Source organism: Cololabis saira, chromosome 15 (assembly GCF_033807715.1).
Source record: "Cololabis saira isolate AMF1-May2022 chromosome 15, fColSai1.1, whole genome shotgun sequence".
In the NCBI taxonomy this organism is placed as follows: Eukaryota; Metazoa; Chordata; class Actinopteri; order Beloniformes; family Belonidae; genus Cololabis; species Cololabis saira.
In genome coordinates, this window is record NC_084601.1 from 33317148 (window position 1) to 33341749 (window position 24602).

Genomic DNA, 24602 nt, shown 5'->3' on the forward strand with positions numbered 1-24602 from the left:
GCCCTAATATCTCTTCTTATCTCTGTATTTTACAGGTAAAGAAATCAACCTGGCACCTGGTTCTCCTCTGATCCTGACCCATAAGATCAAACTGGTTCCATCGGGGTCGGGGTCTTGTGGCTGCGAGGCCGACTTTGCTGCGCTGCGGGAGCGCGTGGAGAGGCTGGAGAGAGAGGTATCCGAACTGCGGGAGAAGTGTGGAGGACCTGAGGGAAGCTGCTGCACCTCAGAGAGCAAAGGTACAAATCACATAGTTGTTGATGAAACTTCATCAATAACTGTTGTATACAGTCAAACTTTCAGTGTTGGTTTTCCTTTAAGTGATGAATTATTTGATGGCATTGCTTATATAATATAGCTTAGACTTTTCTCCAGCATCCCGTTACAGTTAAACTGTAATATTTATTCATGGAAAGTCCCTATTTCGTCTGTTTCCATCAACGTGGAGGAAACGATCTTACCTGCTGACTCAAGTCCAGTCATGCCTGAAAGGCAAAACACAGGCCTGAAAGAAACCTCAAAGTTCTTCCTGCTGATAAATAAACCTACTTCACTAATCATGTATCCAGTACCAATGAATTTCCTAAGTGTTCCTCATATCCTAAGGATTATGAGACATTAGTTATGCATTTCCAATGTCTGCATGCAGGTTTTGTAAAGAAAAAGTGGGGAAATGTTAGTGTAACAATACAGTAAGCTTTTCATTATTGAGAGAAACAGCTGAAAAAATAATTAATAAGATGTAGAAAAATCTAATTAATTCAAGGTTTATCCAGATAGTGTTTTTTCAAATTTTTTAACATCATCTTTTGATAACATGTAAAAATCTGATTTAGATTTGACTGATTTATTATTTTCTTCTTTTTTTTATTGGAACTGCTGTGAAGTATTTGCTGATATCGCTAACATTCTTTTCTCAGACAACATGAATATATAAAAGATGCCTTGTAACAGCTACATGCCATGAACTAAAAGTATCATTATTGTGCCACAAGACCATAAAATAATAAACTGGTAACTATTGCAAGCTGGGGAAAAAACTGTTTTTCAGCAGGAGCAGACCTCCAGCAAAGCCCACAAACCAAATGTGATTCCTCCTGGAGTACTTTACACTGTTATGCATACAAAAACATTTTTACAACACCTCTGAGTCTCATAAACTATTTTTGTTTTATTAAGTATCCAAACTTAACAGGGAGGGAAAGCAACAAACGTGTTATGTGGTAAACCATGACGCCGTGTAGAAGAACATCCATCAATTAAAGATTTTGTTTCTGGGCTTATTTAAAACAGTATTCATGTTGCCGTTCTCCAGTAAGAAGCAGTAAGCAGAGGTGTCAAAAGTATTCACATTCATTACTCATGTAGAAGTATAGATACTAGAGTTTAAAAATACTCCTGTAGAAGTTGAAGTATCAACTCAAGTTTTTTACTCAAGTAAAAGTATAAAAGTACTGGTTTCAAAACTACTTAAAGTATAAAAGTAAAAGTAATGTAAGGGGGAAAAAGCCATTAAGGACAAAAGCCATTGAAAATGAATGCATCTTAGTATAATGCAAATATATTAAAGAACTATATGTGTACTATTGAGCAATAACATGTGTTTCAGAGAGCAGGAGATATGATGACTAGTTGCTTGTAAGTATTGTAATGGTGCAAAAAGTCAAACTTCAGAGGCATGTTATCATTTATCCTAACCTTTATTGGAATGTACATCCAAGTTTAGTTGCAGGAATCTGAGGGAACGGATGTAAGAACAAAACTGGACAAGAACATCTGAAACAACCACAACCAAATTCACTCTATCCGGATGGAGCAATTTAACTGGATAGTTTTTTTTTAAAGGCCGAAATGAAATAGAGTAACAAGGCTGTTTTTAAAATGTAAGGAGTAAAAAGTACAGATAATTGCGTGAAAATGTAAGGAGTAAAAGTAAAAAGTCGTCTCAAAAATAATTACTCCACTGAAGTATAGATAACCAAAATTTCTACTTAAGTAAGGTAACGAAGTATTTGTACTTCGTTACTTGACACCTCTGGCAGTAAGATAACTGAGTGAATAGTTTGAAGCAGTAAAATTACCTCACAAAGATGAGTTTTTTTTAGCTAGTTGCATGACTTCATGTTACTTCACTGCTGCTCCTCCCATTGCACTGACACAACAGCACAGATGCATGAAAGCGCGACCTGCCGCTTAAGTTCACACACAGATGACGCACAATTCAAGCAGTCAAAACAAACACTCAGAAATACTCTTGAACTAAAATGCCTTGAAATGGAGTGGTGTGGTGGACCAGCTCTTTACCCTCAATAGTCTCCTAAAGTGGACATGGGAGTTTGCTCAGCAGGGGCACATGTGCTTTATGGACTCGGAGAAAATGTTCAACGTTGTCTCTCAGGGAATTCTGCAATGGCGCGCAGGGAATATGGGATAAGGTCCCCTTCTGCAAGCCATTCACTCCCTATTCACTTCCTGTACCTGGACCCCTCGGTTCCAAGGAGAGATTATCTCATATGTTGAATGCCGAATGTTTCAGTTATTTTTCCATGTGTATAGATAAGATACAGATGAATCTTTATTGTCTCCCTTAAGAGAAATTGTCTTGGACTCGAGAGGCACAGGCGACAATCACACTCCAATAAACATAGAAACATAACCCCGAAGTCTTTACCCACATATACAATCAAACCCAACATTTGACCCAACAATGAATATAGCTAACAAAAAAACCTTCTCTGGACATCTCCTTCTCTTTCAGGTGCAGGATGCTCCATCAAGACAGACGAATGTCCGAACGAGTGCAGTGATCAGGGTCGCTGTGAGAACGGCAAGTGCGTCTGCTTCCCTGGACACAGCGGGCCGGACTGCAGCGAGTCCGACTGTCCAGACAACTGCAACGACAACGGGAGGTGCGTGAACGGACAGTGTGTGTGCGATCCGGGCTTTTCTGGTCCCGACTGCTCCCAGAAGACCTGCCCCGACGACTGCAGCGACCACGGCAGATGTGTGAATGGCAAGTGTGTTTGTGACAAGGGTTTCAAGGGACCAAGCTGCTCAGAACAGTCCTGCCCCAAAGACTGCAGCAAGAGAGGAGACTGTGTCAACGGACAGTGTGTCTGCAATCCCGGATTTACAGGTTCAGATTGCTCCAAAAAGGCCTGTCCTAACAACTGCAACAAGCGTGGCAAATGCGTGAACGGTAAATGCGTCTGCTTCACTGGCTTCACCGGTCCAGACTGCTCTGAGATCGCCTGTCCTGACAACTGTAACGACCGAGGGAGGTGCGTTAACGGTGAATGTGAATGTGACAGCGGCTTCACTGGTCCAGACTGCTCAGAAATCGCCTGTCCTGGGAACTGCAACAACAAGGGGCGCTGTATTAACGGACAGTGTGTTTGTGATGATGGATTCACTGGCCACGATTGCACAGAAAAAACATGCCCTGACAACTGTAACAACCGTGGGAGGTGTGTCAATGGACAATGTGTTTGTGATGAAGGATTCACTGGTGCAGATTGTTCCGAAAAGACTTGTCCCGACGACTGCAACAACAAAGGACGGTGTGTCGATGGCAGATGTGAATGCCAGCGAGGGTTCACCGGACCAGACTGCAGTCAGTGTACGGAGGGCATGACGGGACCCAACTGTGATACCGGTGAGTCTGACCCACCAAACCATACAATGATCAGAAGTGAAAATAAGAATGAAATCTAGGATACTAAGGCCACGTTTACACATAGCCGGGTATTTACAAAAAAGGGATATTTCTCCCTCTACGTTTTGAAAAATACCCTTGTTTACACGAACCCGCATAAATACGCTGTTAAGGTGCTATGAGCAGCCAAACCTGCAGGGGGCAGTGTAACGAGAAGCATAAAGTCATGCTAGCCAATCAGAATCCTGGAAAAAAACATCAACAAATGACGCGTGTGAAGCCTGAATAATATGGTTCCGCGTTAAATCGAAGGCGTAGCCTACGTACGCCGTGTACCCTACGCCGTAGGCTCTGCGTTGGTGTAACGCGGAACCATAAATCAGCCTTGACTGCCAGTTACTTCCAAGACGAAACAAGAGTCTTTCGTTTGGAGTGACAGAGAAGTGGAGTTACTTTTAAGTGTGACTTTAGAATATAAAACAGGTAAAATACAAGATCAAAATCCTGGAAAAAAACATCAACAAATGACACGTGTAACTTCCAGTTACGGCTGATTTATGGTTCCGCGTTACACCAACGCAGAGCCTACAGCGTAGGCTCTGCATCGATTTAACGTGGGACCATAATTCAGGCTTTACTTCCAAGACGGAACGAGAGTCTTTCGTTTGGAGTGACAGAGAAGTGGAGTTACTTTTAATTGTGACTTTAGGTAAACAGGTAAAATACAAGAAAATATTGACGGTGGCCAAACAAATTGTAAACACAGGCCGCACACATGACGCTGGTGACGTTTCTGTTGCATAATGTGACGTTCTGAAGACTTAATGTCCGTTTCCCTCCGTTTACAAGCAAACGTGAAAACTGAGTTTTTGAAAATCTCCACTTTGGCCGGAGTTTTCAGAAATGATTGTTTTTGGTGACTTTGAGCTTCGTTTTCGTGTAAACGAACGGCCAAAACGGGGCCTCAGGCAACCGAACAGCAATATGTGGCATTTGGTCAGAGCTTTCTTGCTAAAAGTTTCCTTAAACTGCCAAAAATGAGGCTATGGCAGTTGATTGCAGTCTGAGAACCTCATGGCTGTTATCTAAAACACATACCAGAGGCAGATGAGACCAACCAAAGTCACTTTGTCTATTTAAGTTGGTGTAGACGCTCAGTCATTCAGGTCGTGACTACCTTGAATCTTCAACGCTTGATTCAATGCAACTGGACTTCTTTTCTTGGTTCTTGAAGATATTTCACCTTCACCATCGTCAGTTCAAACTGACTGGTGGGAGGTTTTGAGCTTGTAAGCTGTTGAAAACATTTGCAAAGGACACATTTAGGTTTTTTGGGGTGAGTGAAGCTTTTATTGCATTTACAGCAACAAGCATTTTGCCAGAGTTGTGTTTGGTCCGTGTTTGGTTTACCAGCTTGGTTCACTGTTTCCATCATCATGTCTTTCCTGTCCACACACAGAGGAGAGCACTGAGGTGGTTTTTCCTGTTCATTTGTCTCAGGGGGAAATAAAAAATAAAATATGCAGCACCCAGTAGTTTTGACAGGACTGTTATTAACATTAAAAAGGACGCTCAGTTTTCAACTCTCTTAAATAATTAAACAGCTTAACTGAAGGTCCACACTCAGTCAAAATTCTTTAAATTGAAATATAAAAAACAGCTTATAACAGCTAATCTCAACATTCATCACAATGTTGTGAAAAAAGAATCTGGCCCTTTACAGATTTTTTTTACTTGCCTTTTTGTTTCTTTTTTTTGTCACACTTGCATGTTTCAGATAATCAAACATGTTTTAATATCAGACCAGGGTTTTCAATTAAATTCAATTCACTTTTATTTATATAGTGTATATTACAACAGAAGTTGTCTAGGCGCTTTCCAGAGACCCAGAACATGATACCTGACCAATTATTTAATAAACATAAATAATGACAGGTAAAAACTCCCCTAGTGGGAGAAAAACCTTAAGCCAAACAGTGGAAAAGGAAAAACTCCCCTTTAGGAGGGAAGAAACCTTGAGCAGGAGCATAAGGGGGCCCTCCTGCTGAAGGCCTGCTGAGCAGAGCAGGAAAAGAGAAAACAGACAGAGAGAACAAAGAACAGAGAAATGAGAGACACGGACACAATGGCTCGCTGGTCTACTAAAGAGATGACTTTATAAGTAGATATAGACAGCCTGTACTCTAGTGCACACCAGCCCGAACACACTAGAGTTTATTCTAACCAGAGGCTTTACTAAACAGAAAGGTTTTAAGTTTGGTTTTTAAGGTGGAGGTGGTGTCAGCCTCCTTAACCCAGATTGGAAGTTGGTTCCATAGTAACGGTGCCTGATAGCAGAACGCCCGCCCTCCAAATCTACATTTAGATTTAGGAACTACGAGTAAATCTGCACTCTGAGAATGGAGAGCTCTGTTAGGAACATGAGGTACTATCAGGTCTTGCAAATATTGTGGAGCTAGGCCGTTTTTACCATTTTGAGTTGGATTCTAAGGTTTACGAGGATGGGGGGAGAATAATCTCTCTTGCTGATTCCTGTCAGCACTCGCGCTGCTGCATTTTGCATCAGCTGAAGGACATTCAGAGAATTACTTGGACATCCTGCTAATAATACATTACAGTAATCTAGCCCAGAAGATACAAACATGTGAGTTAGTTTTTCTGCATAACTCTGGGAGAGGATGTTCCTAATCATAGTGATATTTCAGAGGTGGAAAAACACGATTTTACAAACCTGATTAAATCCTGATCGTAAATAACACCAAGGTTTCCGACACTGGAGGCGATCGCAACACCATGTAATCCCTTCCTAAGATGCTTGGGACCAAAAATAATAACCTCTGTTTTATCTGAATTTAGAAGCAAAAAATGAGTGGACATCCAGTCCGTGATGTCCCTAATAAGATAGCCTGAGTAAATATAAAATGCAGGTTTTAAATTAGATTTTCCATTATTTAGAATATCTAATTAGGCAAAAAGCAATTCAAACCAACCTGGCTCTATGTGAAAAAAGGTAATTTTCCCTCCAAACCTACGTAATAACCACCCTTGTCAGGAAAAAAACGACAATCAAGTGCATTTTTTAATCTTTTAGCCTACTTTTTGTTGTCAGACAGTTTCAGTTTAAGTGATTTCTTGATTCTGTATATCTGGCAGTAATCAGGCCTGGTTGAAATTTACCTCAATTTCCTAAAAAATGTGGTTAAACAAAATTACCACATGATGTAACAAGGTGGGGAAATTAGTTTTTCCACATAGAGCCAGGTTGGTCTGGATAGCTTTTATTCCTTAAAAAACTAAATCATCATTTCAAAACTACATTTTGTATTCACTCAGGTTATCTTTGTCTGATATTAAAATATGCTGGATGATCTGAAATATGTAAGGGTGACAAAAAAGCAAAAACTGAAGAAATCTTGAAATGGAGAGGTAAATTTTGACTAGGGATGGGAATCGTTAACCCGTCTGACTAACGACTCCGTTCTGGGTTCTAGGTTCTGCCAACGACTGACGCATTTGCATGATGAAGTCATATACACGCTTTGTATTTGGGCTCAGAATGTTTTCAACATGGCGTGGAGACAGAAACGCACAAACGCACCAAACGGCTAGTTGCTTCACAAAGGGCGGTAGCATGAAGATTACAAATAAGGAAGTGATAACAGCTAATGATTGGCTGAGCCGACTGCCAAACAATCATATTAAAAATACATTTGATGCTGTGATATAAACTCCTGGCATGGTACAAACCAACCCCGGCTGTAAATATGATTATTTCTGCTTTAAAGTGGGACATTTTAACATGGGAGTCAATGGAGATTGACTCGCTTTTGCAGCTGCCCCCTGTCGGTCAGTCGAGGAACTGCAGCAAACCGTCACAATGTTCGTTTGAAAAAGTTTTCTGTTTTTCAGCTTAAAGGAGCTTGAGGCTGGATTGAGGCAGGATTTATGAAAAAAATTCGTAAAAATTTTAAATTTTCTAGTCAGATGAAGCGTTCGTTCCAAACAAAAAAGAATGAGCCCTCTAGTGTATCTCTCCGTTGCCTTGAACAGGCTGTGTGCTGCAAAATGTGCTGCAATTCCGGGCCGGAATTTCCCGCGCTGTCCTGCGGATGTGACGTCACATGACGCTGCATGTGCGTTCTCCCCGTTCTCCCGTGCCGGCTTCACTGTTGGCTGCAGTACCCCCAACGGCCGTCGTGGTGAAGGGTGGCGCTAGAGAGTCTCATTTCTTTAAAGGAGCCTCATGCTCCTTTAAGCTAGCTTTGATTTTGATGAAGTTGAGAGCAAAATATTGGTGCATACTTGAAATTAGTGTCAATGCAACCAAAGTCATTTTTACTATATGTGTACTGTATATAACTGGATGAGAATCGATAAGGTACCAAATTAACAAGCGATATTGATAATGGAACTGGAATCGGTAAATTCTTAACAATTCCCATCCCTAATTTTGACAGCTCTGTAGCTTGCTCTGCACCAATTAGACGTAAAATATCAATATTTGATATAAATAACATAGCGGTCATTAGCAATGTTAGAATTTCATCTGCAGAATGTTATCATCCGTTTACTGCAGTGGGCATCTAACTACCTTATAACTGTAATCATCAGCACAATATATTAGTTGTAAAACAGCTTGAAAAGCTTCAGTGATGTCTCTGTTCTTCAACTGGCTCCAAATAAGTCAAATGAAATGCAGTTAATTAATGTCAGTGAAGGCAACTGCCCTGCAGGATATCTGGGATAGCTTCTCTTCATTTTCCTATCTGTGTATTTTCCTTTTTCACCTCGATTAGAAAAAATAAATCTGCCAAGATCATCTCTGTGGTGAATTAGTGTTGTATCTTTCAGCACATTAATTCAGCAGGGAAAACAAGAAGTGGACCAGCGGTTACTCATTTCTTTGAAGATAAACACATTTGAAGTTAAACATTCTCCAGCTGAATTTCCATTTCCTTAAATAGCTCATCGTTGTTACTTCAACCTCAATACATCATTATTTGCAGGCTACTATCCTCCTCTAGCTGTGTTTTCTTCTTGTTGTGGTTGTGAGTGTTGTTGTCAGGGTGTGTTAGCGTATTAGCCCGTCAGCTTGGAGCTGGTTCAACATGCAGTGAGTCCGGTGACGGAGCTGTTTCATTAACAGAAGTGACGGCCTCAGGCCACAAAACGTCCCATGGATCCCTGCGTAATGCCTCTCTGTCCTGTCTGAGGTTGACACAAGACACACACGTGTGTTTAAGAGCGCAGAGTGGTTTCCCACATGTAACCAAGCCCTTACTGGAGTTGATGGAGGGATGTCCCATAGTGCAGAACTCTGGCAGCAGTTAGACCGTCAACTATGTTTCCATCCACCTGTTTTTGTACATTTGGAGATTGTTCAAACATTCCTCAGCGGAGATCCCTGAAATGAGAAATCATGGCCGACTTAAATAGTAAAAAAAAAAAACTGGATGGAATTGGAATTATATAAATCGATTGGAATGAACTGGATTTTCATTATTAGAGGCCTTGAGATGACTTTTGTTGTGAATTGGCAGTACTGTATTATGAATAAGCGTGAAGAGAACTGTCTAACAAAATGACGCTGGAGAATGAAGGACTACAAACTGAACTTTACACAAACAGCCTAGCGAAGGAACCAAGAAGATCAAACTGCCTCTTCTCTTTGGTGCAGTGTCACATCCTGACCCATCCAAGCATGAGGAAATAGAGAAAATAAAAACCTCCAGCAAAAACATCTGATGAATTCTAGATCTGAAACGGCAGGAAAGAGCAGAGGTGTCTTCAGTATTCACATTCATTACTCAGGTAGAAGTATAGATACTAGAGTTTAAAAATACTCCTGTAGAAGTTGAAGTATCAACTCAAGTTTTTTACTCAAGTTAAAGTATAAAAGTACTGGTTTCAAAACTACTTAAAGTATAAAAGTAAAAGTAATGAAAGGGGAAAAAAGCCATTAAGGACAAAAGCCATTGAAAATGAATGCATTTTAGTATAATGCAAATATATTAAAGAACCATATATGTGTACTATTGAGCATTAACATGTGTTTCAGAGAGCAGGAGATATGATGACTAGTTGCCTATAAGTATTGTAATGGTGCAAAAAGTCAAACTTCAGAGGCATGTTATCATTTATCCTAACCTTTATTGGAATGTACATCCAAGTTTAGTTGCAGGAATCTGAGGGAACGGATGTAAGAACAAAACTGGACAAGAACATCTGAAACAACCACAACCAAATTCACTCTATCCGGATGGAGCAATTTAACTGGATAGTTTTTTTTAAAGGCCCAAATGAAATAGAGTAACAAGGCTGTTTTTAAAATGTAAGGAGTAAAAAGTACAGATAATTGCGTGAAAATGTAAGGAGTAAAAGTAAAAAGTCGTCTGAAAAATAATTACTTCAGTGAAGTATAGATAACCAAAATTTCTACTAAAGTAAGGTAACAAAGTATTTGTACTTCGTTACTTGATACTTGGTCTCCCAGCAGTCGAGGTTTATTACTGAAAGGGTGGTTCGTTGCACCTGAGCCAGACACAACTGTAAACTTCATTAAAAAGGAGAGTTTGAAGCCCAATCAAATATGGCAAGTGTTTTCTGTGTCCCATGCTGGGACTGGGAGCCAACTGGGAGCTGGATCCACAAGAGAGGAGCCGGTTTGCTGAACACTCTGACTCCCATTTTTATGTTTGAAATTATAAAAAATATTTGGCAGTATTAAGGAGAGTCTGGCAAGACACCTAGGAGAAAGTAGTTTACATATGTGTTACAGTATTCATGTTAAACTGATGCGGACGAATTCCTTAACGTGGACATGAAATGGAGGACCAAAACTGACATAATTAAAAATACAAGCTGAAATATATATTTTTTGTTTTTCCTTTTCCTTATACGTGCATTTTCGTCAAGAAATGTATATATTTCTGCTTTATTTTCAATTATGTCAGTTTTGGTCCTCCATATTGCTTTTCCATGTTTTTGTAGTTATATAAAGTGTTGCAACAATGAAGTCTTATCTTAAAAATCATTGTAAGCTCAAACAAAAAAAAAAGAAGAAAGATGAACAAAATGTTGTCTTGCTATGCAAGTCTCATGCGAGACTATACTTCAGGACTTCAACTAACTATCTCCATTGGTCGGACTTTACTGTCAAGTGTTATAATACACATTATCTGGACCCTGCTTTCATTTTAAAAGTAAAAGTTTTCAGCAGTGTTCAACTCCTGCTTTGATTCTGTCTCCGTAGTGTCTTAAAAGAAATGTGAGAATGTGAGAATATCATCATGCTTCATTTAGTTCATTAACTGTACAGCTGGCTCACGGCAGCGGTGAAAGCAGCTAAAACAGAGGATATTACATTTTGTAGGAAAAAGAAAACCCCAAAATTACAACACAATATGATGTCATTCTGATATAACCTTCCGTTTGGGAAAACTCAACCTCATCAAAGGTCTTTAACAATCTAAAGTAGTCAAGAGAAACTATTTAAAAGGCTTTCTTTCTGAGAATGTTTTAAGATATGGAAGTATGTTTTAAGCAAAGACGGGGTAGCGTATTGCACAGTTAGGTTTCTCTCTCCTGGGCGAACGACGGTCTTCGTTTGTGCAGAGTTTGTGTTGGATGCGTGGGGGGGTTTGGTAACTGCTGACGGGAAAACTGCGTCATGTTCTCGCTGAGTGGTGGGCAATTAAGCACTAATTTTACGAGCCACTTGGTGCAGTAAAACAAATCTGTGAATTATTGTCACGGTACACATTTATACGTGGGCCCGTGTCTCCGTCGGGCTGCCTGAAGCGAGACTTCGTCCACCCAGCGTGCGATTGCTCCGTGTCGGAGTCCCGGCCTGAGCAGGAAAACCTTAATGGGTTTGAAGCATCATGCCAAACTTTTATTCATCTTTCCTTTACTATTTTCTTTTAAATGACATTAGTAAAGTTCTGGAAAAAACAAAAAATGTATGGTTCATCATTTCCATGTTTACGTCATAAAGTAAAAAGCATATTCTTGTATAAACATGTCACAATGATGTTTGCCTGTAATTCACATCCACAACACAGACATCCGCTCTGCGTCCAACGGATGAACTCCAGTTTTCACTCCTGTTTTCACTCTGCTTTGGTCTCAGACAGCGCCTGGAGAACATATCTGGGTACTTCAAGCTGGATCTGTCTCAAAGATTGGGTGCCGGCCATTTAATACGGACCCGTTTTATTGTGGCTCCCAAATCATGAGTCATAATAGCAAAACCAGTGCACGTCACACTCGTTTTATCTTCTTCAGCCGGCAGATCAAAGTGAATCTTTTATTGTTGTGGGTCTAGGCAGCAGATGGTTTGAGACTGGATTAGACTGGTCTCATGGAGGTATCGAGTGGAGGACCTCGGGCCGGGGATCAGTCATACAGTAATACGACAAAGAGAGGCCTCCTGGTCCACTTGTTCCCCTGCACCACCATAAAAGAAATGATAAAGATACAAGATATCTCATTTATAATTGTTTTATATGCACAAAACGAGCTGTGAAACAGTAGAAATTCTTGTCTTTTTTCATAGTCTGTGATTTTGTTTTATTTTCTGTGAATTTGCTTTAGTGTTGGTTTACATTTGCGTCTCTTTGAAGATAACTGTCTCATCACTTTGCTGTTTTGTGCATTTGAGCCTCAAAGTTCTTTTTGCGTCATTGCTTCTCTTATGTTCTCTCTTTATTACTTTTATGTTCTTCAACATTTGTTTTGTATCTCTGTGGTTGCTGTGTTTTTCTTTTATGTACCGTATTTTCCACACTATAAGGCGCACCGCTTATAAGGCGCACATTCAATGAATGATGTATTTTAAAACGTTTTCCATATATAAGGCGCACCACATTATAAGGCATATGGTAAGATACCGTACTATAGTGGCTGGGGTTGAGTTACGTATCTACCTGATGGAGCTGCGCTACAGGAAATGCTACAAAATCCTACAGCAAATGCAAAAACAAAAAACAAAGAAGAAAAGTACCGTATGTCAAACTTTATTAACAAAATAAAAACATGCTTTGCTTCATCTCGTCAAATTTGCCATTATGCGAGTCAGCATTGCTGCTGTCGTCTTTAATGTCTGTGACGATTCCTGACGTTTTTAGCATCGTTACTTTGGCGACACCAACTACAGTAGCTACAATCCCCCTGACTACAGTAACAGAAATTACCGTAATGATCATATATAAGGCGCACTGTCGGTTTTTGAGAAAATTAAAGGCTTTTAGGTGCGCCTTATAGTGCGGAAAATACGGTATCTTTCTCTTTTTTTGTGTTTGTGATTTTGTTTCTATTCAAAGGTACTTTGTGTCGTTTTTGTCTTTTCTTTCTTTGTTTCTTTGTTACTTTGTCTCAATTTTCAGGTTTTTTTTTTCTATTTCCGGTGTAAAGTTGTTTTGTCTCATAGATCATCTTGTGTCTTTGCAACAAGTTCAGAACATACAAAATCTGTAAACTACTTGTCGCAAAGTACTGTAATTTTAAACTGTAATTAAGTTGTTTCTGTTTCAGTCACATGTTCAAAATTCAGCCTTTCTGTTTTTTAATAAACAACAGCTGATTGCGTCAGTCAGTACGTTCACATGCAGCGATTCAACCTGGTTGCAGATCGGTTGCAGACGTCGTTCCAACTTTTAAACTGCATGTAAACACCTCAACCAGGTCAAGTCAACCTGGTCAAGCCGAATTCATCAACCAGTTTGGAGCACCTAGATAAGCCAGTCGCAACCAGGTTGTTAACGCCATGTGTACGGGGACATAGATATTGCAGTCTGCGCATGCTCGAGAATTTCCCCCGGGTGGGGTTTTCCCCCGGGGGAGGGGATTCACCCGGAAGTGAAAGTAAACGACGCGTGCTCAGTAGTTGAAAAGGAGGCGGCGCGTGTTTACCCATTCTTTAATTCTTCAAAACATGTCTACAGGAAGAACTCATTTTTGGTCCGCGGGGAGACGCGTTTTCTGCTACGGTTGTTCTTTCTTGTTGTTGGTAAGCGGAGGTCAACCGGAAGTGGCTCTTTGTTGAAATGGTTACCTTGGGTACAGCGCCACCTAGCGTCACGGAGTCAGCCATTACAGTGGCTTATTATTATATATTATATATATATATATTTCAATCTGATTCAGTCTGATCTCAGAACAGCATGTGTAATCAGACAAGTGATCCAATCTTCTGCATGTCATTATGTGATAAGATCTGCAACCAGGTTGAATCGCTGCATGTGAACGTACTGACTGCAAACAGAAATAATGACTGAAACGCTAAATTAACAGATTATTTTTCTCTTTCAGTCATGTCGGGTGTCTCTCAGCTGACCACTCGAGACATCACTGAGACGTCTGTCACTCTGGTTTGGACTCCACCTGCTGTCCAGTATGACATGTACCACATCACTTTCACCAGCCAGGTACGTGCACGTAAGATTGGTTTGTTAACTTGTTAACAGACACAATATCTGAAATTCCACATTTTCTCAAGCAAGATAATTTCCCATAATTCAGAGCTCATATTAAAATAAACAAACTAGTTTAACTGACTTTTAAGGGTATGTTTTGGGATTTTTGGTCCTGATCAGAGCTTAAACGATTAAACTTCTTTGGCTTTTAAAAACTGGGAGAACCAAAAGACCCAACAGAAGAAACACTATTCCTTTGGTTTGGTGAATCTGGAAGCAAGACGAGACCCAGCTCTCCAGTCGTTTGGTGTTTTGCATCAAGGTTGGGTGGTTGCATTCACAGATGTCCCTAAATGTTTAATGTTTCAGTAATACGTGATATTAAAGAACAAGAAAAAGGCTTAGAGTAAACTTCTATCAGAAATGTTTAATAATTATAGCAGAAATGAAGCACAATGTTGCATAAAATATGGCAAACACTGTAAAAAAACAGTGACAGGTGAGCTTCATAAACACGTGTTTTTAAGAGTTATTATCATTTTCATTAGAATTTTAGTTGAAAAACATGAAGTTGCAAAATGATGCAAAGAGTCTGTAGCTCCAGGAATCCCTTTCAATCGCTAATAAATGAATGAATTAATGTATATTTGAAATTGAGACCATTTGGAGAACTTTAACTGTCAATAAATTACTTTTAGAGCCATAAAGCAACACACAAAGTCCCTCTGAGACATGCCATTAAATATTTTTGATGGTTTTTGGATAAAGTTTTCAACTAAAGTTACACGAGAAAACTATGCATATCATATAAAAGTGTAAAGGCATGACCGCAAGTATTCTCAGAGTGAGACATATTATTAGTCAGGGAGTTTGGGAGGTGTTGGTGGAGGCGAGCCAGCAGTTAAACGGAGGTACTATCATCTACAATTAAAACTGAGACTGGGTCACGCAGCTGTATCGGATGTGTCCCCTTCATCCGTTGTTCTTTCGAAAGATTCGGGCCAATCTTTTTTGCAAAGCCTGAAAACGAGGTGAGTGTTGGTGACGCACATTTCCACAAACCGTTTGTGCCCAGGACTATTTTTAAAGAACTGTTCTGTAGGACCGTTTCCAGGTCGTTTCCTCTTTGGCCCAAAGGTTCGTGGAGATCTGGTCACTGGTTCTTCTGCTGGACAGAGAGACAAAGAGGTATCTGATCTCTGCTCCGTGTATCTGTGATGGATATGCTGAACCACAGCTGGGGAGCAGTGACATAAGTTCATCGTCCTGAAGTTTATTTGTGCTTCAGAAAGAATTTACAACAAAACATTTAACGGTTGACCTAAACTGAGACCTTCAGCTCCATCACTTATTTAATCCACTCTGTTTTATATCATTTTAAAGCTGGCCATTTTGAAGTTTTGAGAGCAGAAACACAAAGACCTGCAGCAAACTATGACTATGTTTACATGCAGTCAAAGTTCGGGTTATTGCTAATATTCCGGTTACTGAAACATTCGGAATATTCCGTTTACATGCGTGAGCAAACAGGGTTATCCCTGTATACATGGTAATTAATCATTCAGGATATCCCGATCAAACTAGCGATGCGCGGAGAACGTGATGACACAATTACCGTCATTTCTGCTTCTTCCTGTATCCAAATTCAAAACAAACGCTGCTTCGTGCAACTTTTCGCTCACCTTCTTGTAAATCTCGCTATCCCCGTACTTTCTACCGTCTACAAATGCCAAAATGTTCATATCCTTCATTACATTTATGAAGTGATTAGTCTCCTCCTCACTCCAAAAGTGTGGCGTGGTCTTGTGTTTCTCCGTGTTTAGTTTAAGAACTTCCTGGACTCAAACGACCAGGATTCCTTGCGAACAGTATGCGCAGAAAACAAATTCATGTTCCGTTTGATGGGGATATTCCGTTTGGCGTTTATATGATCGAATATTCGTAACCCAGGGGTCATATTCAGGTTTTTAAAAACCGGAATATGAGCAAATTCGGTTTATTCAAAGGGGTTATTGGTGTTTACATGGCCGTGAAAATTCGGGTTATTGCTAATATTCGGGTTTTAAAAGGGTTATCAGAATCTTCTTACTGTATATTACTATTAAACCTATGAGTACCACTGCTAACATGGCTGTTATGACATGTTTTCTTTCTTTTATTCTTAATTGACTCAAGCTGCATGCAGGTTGTGGGTCAACCATCAAACACTGTCAGATGAAAGGTGCAGCAGAACGCTGGAATGAGGTGTAACATCATGTTAGCATCGGTTGGGGCGGAAAGAAAAAAGCAAGTTTACATCACTTGGAAAGAAAGTTGAACATCTACAATTCTTGTGGAAGTGGAGTCTTTAATAAATTATATGATTCCATGTTGTATTTTTGTACCATTTCTCTTCCAAACCACACTGACATAATGCTGCTTTGTGCGATGTCAGACTGAACGCCAGCACATATGCTGAAAATCAAGACCTGACGTACACTGAGGGCGCGATAATTACCCCCGTGACAAATAGTCAACACTCTCACATAAAGAGAGACTGACTATAATCTCCTTTTGTTTTATTCTTTCTGTCAGTAATGGTAAATAGCAGAGAGGACCAAGATGAAGGCTGAGCACATTAGTGTTAGATGAAATAAAGAAACTTTCATAAATAAATAAAGGAAATGTTGGTGCAGGGATTAGAAAATCCAAGGGCACAGAAAGTTATGAGAAACAAAGAGAAGAACGTGACGAGGAGATATATGTTAAAACAAGAAAAAACTTGTTTTTCATAATAGGTCCCCTTTAACAGCGTATTTATGCAGGTTCGTGTAAATTAAGAGATTTTGAAAACGATCTCGTGTAAATGATGGAATTTTTCAAAACGTAGAGGGGGAAATACCCGGCTATGTGTAAACGTGGCCTCAGGGTGCTTTCACACCAGCTTTAAAGGTATAGTCTGTAATCGTATTCAAAAACATTTATTGTTATACTGGGTGAAATGGTTCTTCCATCCTGAGAGTAGCTAGTGAATAATGTGTTCAGAAAAAGGAGAGAAAAAAATCTGACCTCTCTGACAGCTTTAATCCTGTAAAAACTCTGACCAATCTGTTTTTTGCACACCGAATGGCACGGATTGGTCAGAGGACCAGAGGATTGGCAGGGGGGAAAGAACCAATCAGATGCCTTCATTTTAAGTTTACAATTACAAAGTTTTTTAACAAGCCATAACTCAGTTTCCTTGGTAACACCTGAGGGTCTGACGAATACCAAGAACAATCACTACCGTCCCATAAGGTCCTTATGCAACGGACACAGTGTTGATTCTCCAGTAACTAGGACGGACCAGAGATACGACTTAGCAACGGGAGATATTCTAGTCCGCTCAGCTCCGCTCGGCTATGGTACAGTAACAAACAGTAAATATATTTGTTTCAAAGAATCAAAGTCCACAGTTTCCTAAATCGTTTTATTAAGCTACATACTATATATTATCAACCATTCAAAAAAATAAACGTTTCATTAAGCTACAAATATTAGGCTATCAATCATTCAAATTCTCTCTCCTCTTCTGCATCCCAGTCATCAAAATTGTTAAATTCTCCAAATAAATTAAAAGAAATTACAAAATCACTCGTGGTGCCGTCCTGCGGTAGCCGGCTCTTCTTCTCTGAATCTCCGTTGCCGTGGTTACCGCCTGGCAGTTGATCCAGCGCAATGATATTAAAGTTATCAGGCAATTTGACCAAACTTGTTTTCTCGGTGTCACACTTTTAATGGACACCGGCCAGCCAATCAGAATCGAGTATTCACACAGACCTTGTTATAATGATATATAGCCTTTGGCTAAGCAGACTGCCAATCGAAATGCTTTGCCCCCCGAATAAAAATTAAATGTATTGATCTGTTGTGGTACTTAAAAACTGTACATATATTTATTCAAGTTGGACGTCGGTGATTGACTTGCTTTTGGCGCCGGCCTCCAGCAGAAACAGAAACTCCAAGACCGGATTCATCTGGTGTTGCTCCATTGTTTGTTTTCATGGTGAACAAGTTGGATGGAGAGAATAGTTCTGTTCTCAGTCCTGGACAATTGATGAGCAGGTTTTCTTCTTCCTCATGCTTTATTTCTTCCGCATCGGTGCTTATTATAGGCAGCTTCCATCCGGAAATAATCAGCAATAATCAGGTCAAATTGACTGTCCTGGCGTGAAGACACCCCAACCCCGATGGAAGAAGTGGATCTTCTTCCATCACCGAGATCGTGAGAATTTTGATTCGTTGAAACTGAGAAAACTTTTTGTTTTGTGAAAATTGTAACCTTGTGGACTTTAAATATTGGCATAAAGTCTTCATAATAGATTCCTGAAGAAAGTGTTATGACAAAGTAAAAGAGTGTAGAGCCTCTGGTGGCCAGTATTTGGCTTTATTTGTTTTTTGTGGGGGAACTTAAAACAGCTGAAGGGCATGTTGAACAAAAAAAAAAAAACTGGGCAGTTTGTCATTTCCATGAAAGATGCTAGAAAAATGACCTGTGAAAGCGAGTCAAAGCTCCAGAGAAGATGTCCGGGCACCGTGAACGGTAAATTACAGTACAGTTTTATGGCGTTACACTTCACCAGAGGCTGGTTTGAGAGCAAATTGCAGCTTTTATGTTTCAGTGCTGTCCACATGAGCTCAACGGGAACCAGATGCTACTCGATTCTTGAAATTTGCAACTAGAGAATAAATATCAAATAATTGAAAAAGAAAGGAAACTTTTACCCGAGAACTGTAGACTTTTTTTAGACTTTTGAAAACTTTTATCGCAAATTGTGGGCAAAAATCTGCTATAAAATTCCAGATGTGCAGTAATGCCAGGTATCCTCAGCATGGCAGGTGCACATCTGCTTCTTCTGTCAAATATAATCCTTTGATGATTCCTGATATAAAAACAAAGGTAATGCTTCTTGATCTTTACATGACAAAATAAAAGTAGATACACACACAAAAAGTGACACTAAGGGCTCCCTGTGAATAAACTATTCAATATTGACAACAAAAATGTTGCTTGCATAACCAAAACTCTCATCCCGCCCTTTTTCTGTTGTAATGCAAGAATGTCTGGATGACAGAGAGGACACAAACGTTCAAACTGCAGAATTACTTTTGAGGATGATCATAGGAAATAGTAAACGTTTCCAGGTTCTGATTTGCAGATCTTCACACAGAGCAGGGCAGGTCATCTTTTGGCCTGCCGTCCCTCGGAGGAAGTTGGGCCAACTGAAGAATCAGAAACCACGAGGAAGACAGTAACACCTCATCTCCTGTAAAACACATGTTGCATTTTTTGAGAGCATTCTCACACTAGATTTCAAGACCCATTAGAAACTTCTGCTTCTCTGGTTGTCCTGGACAAACACAAACATAGCAACACGTTTCTGTAAGACGGTACAGTTCCGCCGCCTGTCCGTACTAATATCAACAGATAACATCTAAAATGCAGAGGTGCTGCAATGGTGCAAGCAACCCAGGCAAATGCCTCGGACCCCGAGCTGAAGGATCCCAGAGGAACAGCTGACGTCAAAAACGAAATAACGGAACTGCTTTAGACGCAGCAACGACGCAATGCTACTTGTTACTGCAAAAGGATGTTCATTAATTATTCCATACAGATCTCAAATGTTGTATAATTGGATCTATCTGATTTAATATCAACACACAAATATTTTTCTTAAACAATTGTTTTCTTATGCTATTTTCGGATTTCCTTCATCATTATTCTGGGGGGCCCATGGTCTCTCCTTCCTAGGGCCCCTAGGGTAGAAACGCCCCTGCTAAAATGGTGTGCAGTGGAGGAGGAAGCTTGGTGAATGAATGAACTTGTTGATCCAAGGATTTATCAGCATTTCTGCAGCCATTCTGCTCAGTGTGTAGCCAACCAGGCATCAGATAAACGTTTAAGTGTGTTTCTGTATTTGCCGTTGGGGATTTATATACCCTCCGCAGGGTGCTTGAGGGTTCATGGGAATTTGCCCAACCAGTCTACATGTGCTTTGTGGATCTGGAGAAGGCATTTGACCGTGTCCCTTGTGCCATTCTGTGGGGGGGGGTCAGTGAGTATGGAGTCCGGGGCCCTCTATTAAGGGCTGTCCGGTCTCTATATGATTGGAGCAGGAGTTTGGTTCGCATTGCCGGCAGTAAGTCAGACTTGTTCCCGGTACATGTTGGACTCCGGCAGGGCTACCCTTTGTCACCGGTCCTGTTCATAATTTTTATGGACAGGATTTCTAGGCGCAGCCAGGGGCCGGAGGGGTTCCGGTTTGGGAACCACAGGATTTCATCTCTGCTTTTTGCGGATGACGTTGTCCTGTTGGCTTCATCAGACCGGGACCTCCAGCATGTGCTGGGGCGGTTTGAGGCCGAGTGCGACGCGGCAGGGATGAGAATCAGCACCTCCAAGACCGAGGCCATGGTTCTCCACCGGGAAAGGGTGGCGTGCCTTCTCCGGGTGGGTGGAGAAGTCCTGCCTCAGGTGGAGGAGTTCAAGTATCTCGGGATCTTGTTCACCAGTGAGGGAACGATGGAGCGGGAGATTGACAGACGGATCGGTGCAGCGTCCGCAGTTATGCGATCGATGTACTGGACCGTCGTGGTGAAGAAGGAGCTGAGTCGAAAGGCGAAGCTCTCGATTTACCGGTCAATCTACGCCCCTACCCTCACCTATGGTCATGAACTTCGGGTAGTGACCGAAAGGACAAGATCGCGGATACAAGCGGCCGAGATGAGTTTCCTCCGCAGGGTGGCTGGACGCTCCCTTAGAGATAGGGTGAGGAGTTCAGTCACCCGGGAGGAGCTCGGAGTCGAGCCGCTGCTCCTTCACATTGAGAGGAGTCAGCTGAGGTGGCTTGGGCATCTGTACCGGATCCTCCTGGACGCCTCCCTAGGGAGGTGTTCCAGGCATGTCCCTCCGGGAGGAGACCCCGGGGAAGACCCAGGACACGCTGGAGAGACTATGTCTCTCGGCTGGCCTGGGAACGCCTCGGACTCCCCCCGGAAGAGCTGGAGGAAGAGCTGGAGGAAGAGCTGGAGGAAGTGTCTGGGGTGAGGGAAGTCTGGGCATCTCTGTTGAGGCTGCTGCCCCCGCGACCCGGGAACGGATAAGCAGAAGAAGATGAGTGAGTGAGTGGATTTATATTCTTAAAAGGGAATATAACGATACTTCGACCTTTACACTGTAAATAATTCTGAGTTGGTTCAAATGCAGCTTTATATGACTCCTAACCCACAACACCTTTTGTCTCATTCAGCGATTAACTCCTCACCATCTGCCCATCTTGTGAGTTAAAAGAAAGAAAAGAGCAGTTCTTTATACACAAGTGGGGGCACCCCAAACCCTGACGTCATTCCCTCCAGGCAGGGGAGAGTTAGTGCTTGTAGTCGTGTGCATGAATCTGCAGGAAGTAAGAGGCTCAGGGAAGGTTGTGATTGGGCCTGTTTCCCCGGGAGCACAGGAGAGCGGTGACGGAGCCAGCGCTTCATGTTCTGGTGATGTTTGAAGGTCTGATGTTTGAATTTATAACTGAATTCATAACAGAAAAGTCTTGAATTGAAAAAATGACTATAATCAAAGCAACTTGTGTCAGTTTTTTCTGTTTCAGGGTGTTTTAACGCATCACATTAGATTTCCCATTTCAGTTACATTTCATATGATGAAACTGTCCTTGGACGGTGATAGGAGGCGTTAGCCCAGACAGATATCTAAACCGAGTCTCTCTCTCTACTAGGGTTGCCACCCGTCCCGTAAAATACGGAATTGTCCTTTATTTGAGAAAAAAATGTTGCGTCCCGTATTGAACTAATACGGGACACGATTTGTACCGTATTTTCATTAACTTTTACACCATATTCTAGTTGAATTATTGAAATAAGTTAACTTTTACACCATATTCTGGTTGAATTATTGAAATAAATTAACCTTTACACCATATTCTAGTTGAATTATTGAAATAAATGAACCTTTACACCATATTCTAGTTGAATTATTGAAATAAATTAACTTTTACACCATATTCTAGTTGAATTATTGAAATAAATGAACCTTTACACCATATTCTAGTTGAATTATTGAAATAAATTAACTTTTACACCATATTCTAGTTGAATTATTGAAATAAATTAATTTTTACACCATATTCTAGTTGAATTATTGAAATAAGTTAACTTTTACACCATATTCTAGTTGAATTATTGAAATAAGTTAACTTTTACACCATATTCTTCACCTGTAGGCTATATAATACATCTTGGCTGATGTGGACATACATAGCATAGGAGGATATTTCAGTTGCTAGTATGGTTGTCTGTCTGTACAGTCATGCAAGTTCAATGCTATTAAAGCACTTTAAACTTTAAATCAAAGCATTTAGTTTTTTCATATAAAATAAACACATTTTTATTCAGTTTAGACGTTTTGGAGCTTTTTTTTTGGCTCCTGCGCTGCTGAAATCAGGGCGTCCCTTATTTCTATTTCTGAAAGGTGGCAACCCTACTCTCTACATATATACTATATACATATATACATGTATCAGATCATGGTTTAGGTTTGCTACATGCCTACCAGATCTTGTGTTGTCGTAGTTTAGAAGCGTGTCCCTTGTGAAATAGTTACTGGGTTTAAGTCCAGTTCTGTGCTTGTTGTAGCCCTAAAAACACAAATGTGCTAATGACTCGTTTCATGTTGGGTCTTCACTTAAAAGAAAAACAACATTCTCCTTCTGTACAATTCTTTCGGTTTGAAAATGGCAAAATAACATGTTCGTTAATGCGACTTATCTTGTTGAAGCCCAGCCACTATGAGGTCACAGGTCAGTGTTAGTCCCAAAGCGACGCACCAGGGAAGATCACAGAAGAAGAAGAATGTGAGCAATGATAAACATTACAAACATCGGTGGGGTTCAAGTGTGTATATTGTTTTGTTTAAAAACAAAAGTCAGTCTGGAAGTGTTTTTGAACACTAAAGAATCATTAAGCGCTTAACAACCAAACTATCGGATAGTTTACAACCTCTGCTTCACTTGTTAACCAGGATGGTCCCTTCACACACATGTGCACTCAATCTGCAGGCAGGAAAATTACTAATTACTTTGGTATTTATGAGTCTTGTTTGGGACAATGACGGAGAGGGCAGGCGAACAAAGAAAAGATTTTTAATCTAAAGTTTTAAATTACTCAAATAAAAAACTGTCACTGAAGTTAGATTAAAGCAGCCTGCCACTTTACATCACTGCGCACACTCTGGATAGGTCACCGTCTCACTGCACATTTCCTCCCAGGGAGGTTTTCCCACAGTCACCCTGATCACCTCCAACTGTATTTTTCTCTCTCTCTTTTTCTCTTTTAACTAAACACTCCAGTGACCCCCCACAGCCGCAGCACCGAGGTATTAAGAAACCAAAATGACTCTTAAAAGAGTGATGTAGATCAGAGAAACAGCACAGGGCAAGGCAAGGCAAAAACATATTTGTATAGCACATTTCATGTACCAGACTACGGAAGAGTATTAGGGCCAGGCAGGAGAAAAATAAAAATAATATTTTAGAGGAGGAGGATTTTTTTTTCATTATGCACTTCGAGAAAAAAGTAGAAATGTCGAGGAAAAAAGTTGAAAAGTCGAGATTAATGTTGAAGTAGAATTTCGAGAAAAAAGGTCGAAATGTTGAGAAAAAAGTTGAAATGTTGAGAAAAAAGTCGAAGTGTGGCGATTAATGTTGAAATACAATTTCACAAAATTTTTACTTTTTTCTCAACATTTCGACTTTTTTCTTGAAATTGTACTTCAACATTAATCTCGACAATATTATTTTTATTTAATATTACGTTTACTATTTCCTATGGAGGAGAAAAATAAAAATAATATTTTAGAGGAGGAAGATTTTTTTTTCATTATGCACTTCGAGAAAAAAGTCAAAATGTCGAGATTAATGTTGAAGTACAATTTCGAGAAAAAAGTCGAAATGTTGAGAAAAAAGTCAAAATTTCGTGAATAAAGTTGAAATGTTGAGAAAAAAAGCGAAATTTTCACTTTAAATTGTATTTCAACATTAATCGCCACATTTCGACTTTTTTCTCGACATTTCGACTTTTTTCTCAACATTTCGACTTTTTTCTCGAAATTCTACTTCAACATTAATCTCGACTTCTCAACTTTTTTCTCAACATTTCGACCTTTTTCTCGAAATTCTACTTCAACATTAATCTCGACTTTTCAACTTTTTTCTCGACATTTCGACTTTTTTCTCGAAGTGCATAATGAAAAAAAAATCTTGCTCCTCTAAAATATTATTTTTATTTTTCTCCTGCCTGGCCCTAATACTCTTCCGTACCAGACAATTCAAAGTGCTTTACATAAAAAGATTTTTAAAAAATGCATTAAAAAGTAAAAGCAGAAATTAAAGACAGATGGACAGAAGTTAAGAAAAATGAAATAAGGAAGAACAAGGAAACATCCACAAGCCCACAGAAGTGATCTTGACTGCTGTCCACGTAAAAAACATAGAAAGGAAACACAGGAA

The 24602-nt window shown here is 40.2% G+C and overlaps 1 protein-coding gene across 2 annotated transcripts in view; it reads left to right on the forward strand.

Moving 5' to 3' along the window:
• LOC133460700 (tenascin-X) overlaps positions 1 to 24602 on the forward strand; it is a 77922-nt gene that overhangs the window by 14161 nt on the left and 39159 nt on the right. For both annotated transcript variants that reach the window (XM_061741432.1, XM_061741433.1), the window contains exons 4-6: positions 36 to 239; positions 2759 to 3655; positions 13967 to 14082. In XM_061741432.1, coding sequence (XP_061597416.1) covers positions 36 to 239; positions 2759 to 3655; positions 13967 to 14082 — 1217 coding nt within the window. The remainder of the gene's footprint in view (positions 1 to 35; positions 240 to 2758; positions 3656 to 13966; positions 14083 to 24602) is intronic.